At 45.3% G+C, this 12,099-nt stretch overlaps 1 protein-coding gene across 1 annotated transcript; it reads right to left on the reverse strand.

Annotated features, from left to right (window-relative positions):
- Window positions 1–312: 312 nt before the first annotated feature.
- Window positions 313–6,891, reverse strand: PLAU (plasminogen activator, urokinase). The gene is made up of 11 exons (XM_060173116.1): window positions 6,776–6,891; window positions 6,411–6,496; window positions 5,978–6,011; window positions 5,687–5,794; window positions 5,193–5,367; window positions 4,929–5,020; window positions 4,516–4,735; window positions 4,156–4,301; window positions 3,395–3,535; window positions 2,895–3,043; window positions 313–1,411 (listed from the first exon to the last, which is right to left on the reverse strand). The coding sequence occupies exons 2-11, from the start codon at window positions 6,465–6,467 to the stop codon at window positions 1,235–1,237; spliced, it is 1,299 nt and encodes a 432-aa protein (XP_060029099.1). The 5' UTR covers window positions 6,468–6,496; window positions 6,776–6,891; the 3' UTR covers window positions 313–1,234.
- Window positions 6,892–12,099: the final 5,208 nt, after the last annotated feature.

The raw sequence follows: 12,099 nt of genomic DNA on the forward strand, positions 1-12,099 counted from the left end.
TCTGCAAGATTGATTCCACTACTCCCAGCAGACTATTTTTTTCCTTTCAATTTCAGATATAAAGAGACAGAGATGAGGAAAGAGAGAGCCAAAGAACAACTGTCATAGTACCTCTCTTCTGTTCGTGGAGCTTCCCTTGGGCACCCTTGTACACCTTGGTTCCCATGCGGTGCTAGGAATTTGACCTCAAATCATCCCACATGGGTAAAGTATGTGTTTTACCAAGTGAACTTGCTCCTGACCCTACTGCCATTGTCATTTTCTACTTCCTGTGTCCCCTGTTTTCCTCCCATATAAATACCAGCCAGAATCTTCAGGAAAAATCACATTTTATTGATCATTTTTATTCAAAATTATAAAAATAGATATAAATAAAATCACAGAATATAATTATTAAATATTCAGTGTACAGGAGTGATCCTCACCCTAATCAGCAAGGATTGGATGAACTAGGCTGGAATGTCAGAAGAGATAACTGGCCAAGAAAGGGACATCTAGATAAAAGTGAAATAGACATTTAGTGCAGGGCACTGGCTGTGCCCCAGAATGATACAGTCATAGGCACCATCACATGGTGATGCAAAAGGCCCTGGGAGTCACTCATGACCCCTCCAGACAGGCTCATATATGGCATCACAGGCTATACCGTTTTAGGGAACTATCTAGACTTGCAGTCAGACACAGGAACATGCCAGCTCCTGGATCAACATCATCTGTGCACAAGTGGTGTGTGATCCCACACACACTCCTAATTCCTGGTACATTCATGGAATAATAGAACTCTTCCCTCAAGTCACTAGTGAATGTCTCTTTACTCCCCAAATGATTGTGTTCCCACATTGGCCAAGCTCCCTCAAGAGACCTCAGTTCTATTACACTTCCTCATTGGGAAATTACTCATTTCCTAACAGTAGACCTCATGAATGCCCGCTGTTAGGGGAACTGCTCTCCTTGCACCTATGCTCAGGAGTGACAATTTTTAACTCCAGGAAGCTGGAATCCAGAAAAAGACTCCTGGATCAGGAACACCCTCTCCATCCTGGCCAGGGGCTCTGAGCGGCCAGCGCCCAGAGATTTGTTGCTCACCCAGGTAGGCAAACACAAGTAAAACCATCTCTGCAGAGCCTATCTTCCACAGTTTCTTTATATATAGCTGGTGGAGATGACTTTACTGAAAAAATGACTGTCAGTGTGGGAGTGGGTGCTACCCATTCCCTCGGTTCCTCAGTGGCCCTCAGATGGCATGGTCATTCTCTTCCCCAGTGTGACTATGGATCCAGCTCAGGTAGCGTGAGACCCTTGTGTAGACACCTGGTTTGTCCTTCATAGCACAGTCACGGCCCCAGCTCACAATCCCAGTTAGAGTCAGACGGTTTTGGATGGAGCAGACCAGGGGGCCGCCTGAGTCTCCCTGTCAAAACAAAGACACAAGAAATGAGCCTTAGTAGAAATTAGGAGGGGACCATCTGATTCTACCCACACCCCAATCATGCCTGAGAGCAAAGGGAGAGTTTCCTAGAATCAAAATCCTTAGTGACTCCCTATTTCCTACCACATCAGGTTAAAAATCCTCTGCATTTTTGAAATCCTCTGCTTTTCAAAACCTTATCTCCCCTCTTTAAATCTATACATTCAATTCCTCCCCCCAATATATCATGCTTATCTTCACTTTTATCTCAACTGAAATGTTATTTTCTTCCCTCTGCTTCCTCTATTCCATCTTGAGTCACATTCTCTTGAAAGCTTTCCCTCTGTGGCCATCTAACACTAGGTGGAACTCATCTCCTTCTTATAAATATCTGTTCATTTCTCGTTTAAATCACATCCTGAGCACTGAATTTTCTCTTTCTGCAGTCTTAGCTTTCCCTCCTTCCCTCGTCTGAAGTTTTCAGTGCAATGTTCAGTAAACAAGTAAGAATTAGCTTAGAGCTGGAGGAATAGCTCACTGTGTAGGGTGCCTGCTTTGTCATTAGTGTGGCCCAGGTTCTAGTCCAAGTACCACGTGAGAGTGCCACAGTATCAGGGGCAGCTCTGCTACTGTTGTACTTCTCCCTTTATCTCTGCCTCTATTCATCTGAATGAACATGTATCCCAGAAGTGGTGAAATAGCACCTGGAAGAGGTCCTGACTCATAAAAACAAACAAACAAACAAACAAAATAGCCTGGAAGCTGGTGCAGTGGATAAAGCATTGGATTCTCAATCATGGATCCCTAAGATCTCATGTGCCAGAGTGAAACTTTGATTCTGTCTCTCTCCTCCTTTCTCTTTTTCATTAAAACTTAAAATATATATATTTATTTATTCCTTTTTGTTGCCCTTGTTGTTGTCATTTTTGTATGGGACAGAGAGAAAATCGAGAGAGGAGGGGAAGACAGAGAGGGAGAGAAAGACAGACACCTGCAGACCTGCTTCACCGCCTGTGAAGCGACTCCCCTGCATGTGAGGAGCCAGGGGCTCGAACCAGGATCCTTAGGCCAGTGCTTGCACTTTGTGCCACATGCGCTTAGCTACCGCCCAGACTCCCTAATAAAAACTTTTAAAGACTATTTAAATCTTCAAAGACCTGAGTTCCAACACAATCACCTGGGCTTGGGTAGATAGAATAACCATTATGCTAAGAGGCTCTCTTGCCTGAGGCTCCAAGGTCCCAGGTTCAATCCCAGGCACCACCATAAACCAACACAACCACCTATGAATCAATATTTCCTCAATAAAGTGATATTGAAATTAGGAAAAAGAAAAAAAGAAGGAGGATGATGAGGAGGAGACCTGAGTTTCTGATTCTAGCTGTGGGGCTTTAGCTGGAGAGAAGCACCTTAGAGTTGACAGGAATATGCCTAGGAACCCTGAGAATATTTGGGGGTGATGGAGAATGATGCTTAGAACCCTTACCTGGCAGGAATCTGTTTTCCAGTTGGGGTCAGCAGCACACAACATATTATGATTGACTTCAGAGCCATAGTAATGAGGCTGCTGACACACTTGATAGGAAATTAGATTCACAACAGTCATTTTAAGCTTCTCAGGATAGACGTAGTCAACTAAATGGAGGAGATAGGGAGGAATTTATATTAAGATGTGTCTGTTCAGTCTTGCCCCTGAAACTCTCTGGCAGGAAAGGGACAAAAGAATGGTCCCAAACAAGAATGCCCCCCCCTTTTTTTTTACCCAAATGTGAGTCTTTGCCCTATCTACAGCCTTTCATCCCTCACCCTCTTCTATTTGCTTTATGCCCTAAATGATGCTCCTTGCTCTATCACCAAAACCAAACCCAACTGCTGCCTCCATGGTGTTCCTATCTCTCTGCACAGTCTTCCCACGATCAGACATGCTCACTTCCCGATTACAACATTCCCCTAGGGCCTTCTCAACCAGCCCCAAATGTCACTCACAGGCATTTTCTTTTCCAAAGCCAGTGACCTCACAGCTTGCACCAAAGTGAGCATCACCATTCTTGGGGGGTAGGCAGATGGTCTGTATGGATCGAGATGGCTGTGCACACTGGCCTGTTTTGGACTTGATCTTCAGCAAGGCTGAGGAAGGGTGAAGGGATCAGAAGAGAAAGATCACCACATGGCCAAATGGTAACCATCTCTCCCCTCCAAACTCTGGGGTAAAGGGTATGACTATTTATTCTTTGAACAGTTAGGGTCAGAAATCACAGTAGGGTAACTGCTGATAGCTTACCAACTAAAACCATCCTTCCTGGCAGGATATCTTAAGGGTTTTGTTCTATCTGCTGACAAAGGCTTGGACAGCCAGGGCTGCTGCCTAAGGTTGTATCGGGGGGTTCCTACAAAAAGTCCTGACTGAGGTAGCTGGGCAGAAATTTGGCACACTGCTTTTCTTACCAAGTTCTATATCCTGGGAGAGACAGAGGCTGCATCCCACAAAGGAAGGGGCTTCCAAGCCTGGTATGTACCTACAGGGTCATATCCACCCAAAGGAAGCTACTACTTTAGGAAATTCAGGCTATCTACAAAGTAACACCAAGCCTCTGGCTATTTCATGCGTAACCCTTCCCCACCATTTCTTCTGTTATGTAAAGCAGAATCCTCAAGTTTCCCTATAACATGGACCTTCCACTTGGCTTTCTTCTTAGACCCCTTCTTCCAGAAACCCTCATTATGGTGGTTAAGGGTTTTCCACTCACCAATATCATTGTGGTGAGCAAGTGTATCAGCACTATACTTTTCATGCAAGATGAGCTGTTCTACCTCAAACTCCATCTCCCCAGGTGTACTGGAGTTAAGCCTTGACCGGCCCAAGTAGACAACGTAGTTCTCCTTTGGGAAATTACTGTGGAAGGAAAAATATATCAGCCAGATCCCATGAGATCCTGTCCTGTCCCCTTCCCACCACCACAGGGTATGACTTGTCCCCAAGGTCATGGGGTCACAAGGAGAGGGACAGAGGGATATAAGTAAAGTAGAAAGTTTTTTTTTTTTCTGTGAAGGAGGAGGTGTAATTGAAGTAGGGCGAAGGTGTGGGGGAAAAGAACCGAAGCACATACATGAAGCAGTGTGTGGCACTGACTACCCAGCAAGGGCTGATGAGGCTGCCGCCGCATACGTAGCTTACAGAGCCATCACTGTGTCTCTTATAGATGGCTGCAAACCAAGGCTGGTTCTCAGTGGTGGTGAATTCTCCTCCAATAATCTTAAATCGGGGTTTCAGAGCCTTCTGGCCACACTGAAACACCTCTTTTCCTTCAGGAGGAAGTAACTTATTTCCTGAAAGAGAAAGAGAGAAAGACATACTGGGGAGGCAGATAAGATAAAAGTCTCCTTTTTTCTTTATCTTCTGACCTCTAAGTTCTTTGGGGCCAGTTAGTCGTCATGCATTAAGTCTCTTGTGATGGAATAAAGACCCTTGTGGATTTGTCCCCTTCCACGCCACAGCCATAAACAGTTCAGTGATACTCACCATCAAGGCAGGCCTGCAACTTGCACTTGTGGACAAGCTGCATTCGACCGATTTGCACATAGCACCAGGGCCATCTTTGATTATCTGGGTTTCTGGCAACACAGAAGGGAAGCGGGTGTCATTCCAACCCAGGATGTCTGCTCTACACCTTGCCCTTCAGAAAAGACTCAACCAAAGGCTTTTCTTTCCACATGCTATAATCAGCACTGGAAATAGAAAGGACTTCTGTGAATTACAGAGAAGTTCCTTGCTCTCCCACCTCACCTGCAGAAATTGTGTTTCCCCAGGCCCAGCTGAAGGGCATTGGGCAAGTGGGCATTGTAGGTATTCTGAAGGACAGCGGGAGAGTTCCAGGCAAGGCAGGGATGCCCCCTGATACCAGTTTGAGCCTTCCCTCGGTAAGAGTGACCATTCCCCTCATAGCAGGTTTTTGATGATTCTGTGGAAGATTATGAAAAAAAAAAAGTTAGAATTATAAGAAAGTTCAGACGTGCATTTTAGAGGTTTTACCAGGCCTCATGATTTCAGACCTAAGAAGACACCAAAAAAAAAATCTCTTTTCATCTTCATTTCACATTTGTACAGCCACTGACTCATAATTTGATTTATTTTGATTATATACATCATATAGAGATGAAGATGATATCCACTTTGCCTCCAACTCCTGATTCCAACCTGCTCTTGCACTTCCTCCATCGCTCCCTGTCGCCAAATCTCTGATACTGTCTTTTCCCCAATTATAGTCAAGATCTCCATACCTATCTCACAGTGCTCCCCTTCGAAATTCCTTGGGCAATTGCATCGATGAATGTTGGAGAAGTACTTGTAGAACACACATGTTCCTCCATTCAGACAATAACAGTTTGCTGGGAAGCACAAAAGTGGGGTAAGCAAGGGACAGTGGAAAGAGGTAAGGAAAGAGCCAGCTCTGCAGCAAGGTTAAGGAAAAGCTGTTTCCCTCTCCTCACCCCCCAGCCCCCCAGCTTTTCCAAGAGGCTTATCTTTCCTGAAGCTGTCAGATATTGTATAAGCCCTGGATGCATACTCACAGTTGCCAGAACTTCGACGACCTCCATATCTGCCCTGGAAGAGATGGATTGGAAGGGAGAAGTTCATAAAAAGTCCCATGCTCCTAGGACTCCAGACTGAGCCCATCAATCTTCCCTCCAATTCCTGTTCTCCTCATCCTGTTCATATTTAGCCAGCCCTCAAATGTTAAGATCATAGAGGGAGAAATGAGCTGACCTGCAAATAAACTTCATCCATTGGGTGGATCAGTTTTCTGATTGCAAGTTTGAACCCCCTTGATTCTCAAGGCCCCTACTATCATACATATGCATATCTCAATATATGGACCAACACACACACACACACACACACACACACACACACACACACACACACACACACACACACCGGAGCTATGCAATGATCCTGAAAGGTTCTTTTATAGCCGTAAATCAAAGCAAGGAAGCCACTCACTTCGGAATTGCTCACGATCAGGAAGCAGAGGCTCAGGCACGCCAGCGGGATTTTCATGGTGGGGAGGTTGGATCTAGACACCGCCTCTGCAAGGGGAAGAGCAGAAGAGTAAGAAGACTGGACGGGTGGGCAACTCCCAGTCAGAGTCAGGTCTGTTGAGGGGTGAGCCCACAGTGACTGGGCCGGACCATCTGTCCTCTGTGGGTGTTCCGGGCTCGGGCGCAGCCTGGCCACGCACCGCAGCTGAACGCACCACTGCGGGACTCGTTGGCAGGGCGCAGGAAGTGGTGATTCGGCATGGAGGAGGTGGCGAGGTGGGGGGCCCGCAGGGGTGAGACCAGCACTCTCAGCCCACCTGCACTCACCTGGACAGGGCGGGAAGCAATCAGGGCTGTACCGCAGGGACCAGGTTAACCCACTGAGAACCGGCGAGAACTAGAACTCCGCGCTCAGCCTCCCTGCGGGTTCTATATGAGGGCACACCCTGAGTTAATGCCCGCCCCTGGCCCCGCCTCCCGCAGCCCCGCTGGCCCCACTCCAGAATAAGACTTCTGCGGTCTGAGACCTTTACCGGGAGTGAGGGACAGTGCCGTCCCCAAAGGAGGGGACAGCGGCATCAGAACAGAGGGAAGCAGAGACAACCAAATTCGCTTCCCCCACCTCCCACTCACCTTTCCAGGAAGGGGACCCATGGGACGGCGGCCGGAATTGCGGGGAAACCAACAGACTCTCCGATGTCTGATGTTCATTGCTGATGCCTCTTCCCAGAACCCCTACAACATCATCAGTTCTCCATCCTTTGCACCCTCTGCCCCTAGCTGCTTAGGAGCGAGCTTCAGACCCCTGGGTAGAGGGGCACTGTGCGCAAAGCTCGGCCCCCTCAATTCTTTGTGCCAGGGATCAGACCAACATTCTCCCGTGCAAGCCTTACCGCTACCCGCTGAGCCACCTCACCTCCCTGGCTGCAATAACACTCTCACATTGTGAAAATGCACGTGACACCCTCACATACTAAAAGACAGTCCCAAAACCTACTAATAGGGACTGCCTCTACTGTACTTCCAAATGTGTCTCCCCAAATGTCATCAACAAAACCAGAGGATAAAACCAAACTGGCATACTGCGAACTCAGTAAGGGAATGTATGGGAAAGGACGGTTGGATTTTAATAATTAGCACTTCGGTTTAAGAGCCCTGTAAGGGTTGGGTAAGGGTTATAGTATAGTAGTGTAAGGGTGGTGATATGAAACCATAGGACTTTGAGAACAAAGTGTTAGGTTGCAAACTGTGGATGCTTTCTATTAAAGTACTTCTAGGTCTTTCAGGGACTTCTTGTTATGAACACTATTCCCCCAGGCCAGAGTATATAGTTAATAAAGACAATGGAATAGTAAAGCCTTACTATTAAATAGAAACTTTTAAATTGTAGAGGGGTAGCAATTTCTGGTTTTGCCTCTGAAGAGGAAAATGGGGAAATTTCAGAACAAGAATCCAAAGATTTATTGGTATTTTTCATGGTATGCCCTTTTAAACATATAAACATATCTTTGTGCCATGTATTCCAAAAAGATATGTTAAATGCATGTGTATTTAGTAGTCTACTTCATTATAAAGCATTGTGCCTTATAAGGTAAAGTAATTGCTTTTCAAATATTGACTTCCAGAAGAGTCCACCCACCCTTCCTGCCTGTACACACACACACATGTCCCTTAGGTACTCGAGGGAGCGCAGCAGAGACTCTCCCATCCCATTCTCTTTCCTTTCTCCCCTAATGTTAGGAACCAGGACTTGGAAGTACTTTGATGGTGCCAAGCAGGACTTTCTCCCTTAATGAAGGAGAGACTGGAGTCCTTGTTACTCACTAAGGACCCAAAACTAGTTTCTGTCTGGCCTGAAGCATTTTGTTACCTGGTAAACCTGGAATCTGAGCCTGTGTCCATTGCAAAGTGATAGAAGGTGAGTGGGGAAAATGCCAAGAGGCTAAGAAGGAGATCTCTTTGCTCTGCCCCAGCCAGAGGTCCTGGGGTGCCAGCCTCTGGCTGAGGAAAGTGCAAGCTAACCATCCAGTTTACAGGAAGCAGGTGGCCCATCATTCTCCAAAGAAGAGAGTTTCTGTGGCAGCTTGAGCTGCCAACCTTCCAAAGGATGGACTGAGTCAGAGGTGGTATAGGTCTCAGAGCAGACCGCACTACTTCCTCTAGAACACAGTGGCATGCTCTGTTTGGATTGTAGAACCATTAATTGTAAATAAACGTGATCAAATGTAAACAGATGTTGCAGCCTAAGGACTTAACCCGAAACTTCTAGGTTAGTTATCAGGAATTTCCCAGTTGGCTGTCGTGATTCACAGAGCTCTCCCAATAGCTCTCATGACTCCACATTACTTGGCTAGAGGCTGTCATGCTGATTCTTGAGACCAGGATGATTTCATTTCCTCCTGGACAAAGAGGCTTGGAGACCATCATGCAACATGACACCCCTCTTCCCTTTCCCTTCTCCTGCATCCTCTTTACCTGGTTGAACAATCCTAGCATCTCCAACTCTTCACAGAACTTCCTTTTCACTCTAAAGATCTTTGGAGCTTTCTGAAACTGTTGCTTATTTTTAGGGTCACAATCCATTCTAGCTTTTTAATTCTTTGAGGGAAGAGGCTACAACCTTAAATATCTGTGCCTCTTCTTCTTCTGCACTTGGTGTGTTCCTTGTTCACTTAGGTGCTTGATTATGAATGAATCTTTGAACGAATGGGGGCAGAGAACTTTGGAAAACTGTGGAAAACCCTTCTCTCTTTCATTCTTACCATAAAATTTTGTACAGGTGTGACCAGAGACATATAGCAGCAAAAACATATCAGACTTGTATGCCCAAGGCTCCAGGGGTCCCAGAATTAATCCCCAGCACTACCATATACCAGAGCTCAGTGATGCTCTGGCATTTCTCTATTTTACTCCCTCTCTCTCTCTCTCTCCCAGCATTATTACTAGGGCTCAGTGCCTGCATAATGATTCCATCATTCGTGGTGGTTATTTTTTTCTTTTCTGTTCTGATAGAGACAGAAAGGAGCTGGGAGGAAGGGAGAGGGAGAAAGAAAGGCATCTGAAGCACTACTCTACCACTCATGAAGCTTCTCCCTGCAGGTCCTCATGCATGATGGTGTGTGCACTCTACTGGATAAGCCACTTCCTGGGCTTATTGATTATTTTCTAACACTACCAATGGTGTCAGTAGATCACTCACCAGGTAAAGCCTGAGCCTTACCATGATGAGGTCCTGGGTTGGAGTCCAGGCACCACATGAGAGCATCATAAATAACAGCGGTGGTGGTGTTTCTCCCTCTGTTCTCTCTCTTTCCCTCTCCCTCCTCGCCTCCCTCTCTTATTCTCTCTCTCTCTCTCAAAAAAGAAAGAAGGAAGGAAAGAAGGAAGGAAGGATGGAGGAAAATAAAGGGTAGGGCATTAGCACACCGGATTAAGTGCACATAGTACGAAGAGCAGGGATCCCTGGCGGCACAGCTATATACAAGATGCTGGGTATTATACAGCAAACCCTAACAAAAGGACTTTTCAAAGTTAACCCAATTACCAAATAATGCGATGATAACAATAACTATCCATTGTCTTCTTGAACCCTAAGACAGCAGGAACCTCACATTTCCGCTATAGAGCCTATATTTCCCCCAGTCCTGGAACCTTAGGGTGGGGAACACTTTCCTGCATGCTCCTCTAAATTCATATCAAATAATATCGCATCCACTGATCACAACCCAGTCAACGCAACAAGTGCCACCTCAGCATGCTTCACTTCAGACTGTGTCCAGAGACTTCAGATGTGGAATGACAACCCTTCAGCTTCATTACTCAGGTGAGACCTTTCCTTTTATAGTATTCTCTAATTCCATTCCAGGTGGTTCACTTCCTAACAAAGTCTCAAAACCTAGATATAGACCAGGTCCCCTGAGATAGAGCATATGTTCACATGTATCCATAAATTAGGGCAAAATATATACCTGAAAACAGAAGTACACAATAGTCTGCAGTGAGTACCCCCCAACACTTCATCTGCACTATTCCAGCCTTCAGGTCCATAATGGCTCAACAATTTGTTTGGCTTTGTATGTTAACTCTCTTTTCAGCCGCCAGGTTCCAGATGCTAGCAGGATGCAAATCAGACTTCCCTGGACAGATGACCCCACCAATATGTCCTGGAGGTCCACTTCCCCAGAGACCCACCCTACTCGGGAAAGAGAGGGGCAGACTGAGAGTATGGATTGACCAGTCAATGCCCCTGTTCAGCGGGGAAGCAATTACAGAAGCCTGACCTTCCACCTTCTGCAACCCACAATGACCTTGGGTCCATACTTGCAGAGGGATAGAGAATGGGAAAGCTATCAGGGGAGGAGGTGAGATATAGAGATCTGGTGGTGGGAATTGTGTGGAGTTGTACCCTTCCTATCCTATGGTTTTGTTAATGTGTCCCTTTTGAAAGAAAGAAAGAAAGAAAGAAAGAAAGAAAGAAAGAAAGAAAGAAAGAAAGGAAGGAAGAAAGAAGAAAGAAAAAAAGTGCAAGGATCCTTGTTTGAGCCCCTGGCTCCCCACCTCTTTCAGTTTCTCTCTGTCATATCAATAATTTTAAAAAAATGAAAACTTGGCCTCCAGGATTCATAGTGCAGGCACTGAGACCTAACAATAATCCTGGCGGCAGAAAGAGAGAAAGAAAGAAAGAAAGAAAGAAAGAAAGAAAGAAAGAGAGTGAGAGAGAGAGAGAGAGAGAGATACAGTACTGAGTGATCCAGGAGACAGTGCAGTGGATAAAACATTGAACTCTCAAATATGAGGTCCGGAGTTCAGTCCCTAGATACTCTGGTTCTATTTCTCTTTCTCTCACCTCCTATGTCTCTCATAAATAGGTAAATAAGATTTTAAAAAATAAATATATAGAGGCTGGGTGGTGGCACATCTGGTTGAGTGCACATGTTATAATGCATAAGGACCTGAGTTTGAGCTAAACGTCCCCACCTGCAGGGGGGACCCTTTACCAGTGAGTCCCTCTCGATCTTCCCCTCCCCTCTCAATTTCTCTTTGTCTCTAATAAATAAATTAATTAATTAATTAAAATGTTCTTTAAAATTAAATAAATAGATAAAATATTGTCCTGGGGAGTGATTCATGCTCCAGACCCTAAGTTCATCCTTGGTGCTAGGGAAACACAGTACTGGCATCATTTCATTTCTGTCTTGTACTAAAAGCAGTTTGATATAAATCGTATATGTATATTCACAATTGCCTTATGATATATAAAGGAATCATAATCCCTACTGTACAGATGAGGAAATTTAGGTGGAGAAAGGATACATAGTTGCTAAGTGGCAAAACTTAACATAGTTTCCTTGTTCCTATATACTTTATCTTACAACCTCCTTAAGAGAAGACTACAATACAGAATGCTGTTAAGGGAAGAGCCAGATGATATAAGAGTTCTAACTCAGGGGAGCCCTCCTGTTGACCTTGGAGTCCTCTTTCCAGAAATTCTCAGGCTATGGGCTCTGAATTCCTAGAAGGCCCTCACAATAATGCAAGTAAGGAAGAATTGATTTGGTAGACTAGGTTATCTTAAGTTATTGCCAAGGGTGTGAAAAAAGAGGAACTGAATGTGTATGATTTCATTCTGCTCCTAACCCCCAAAGGAAAAC

The sequence above is a fragment of the Erinaceus europaeus genome, chromosome 1, assembly GCF_950295315.1.
Source record: "Erinaceus europaeus chromosome 1, mEriEur2.1, whole genome shotgun sequence".
NCBI lineage: Eukaryota > Metazoa > Chordata > Mammalia > Eulipotyphla > Erinaceidae > Erinaceus > Erinaceus europaeus.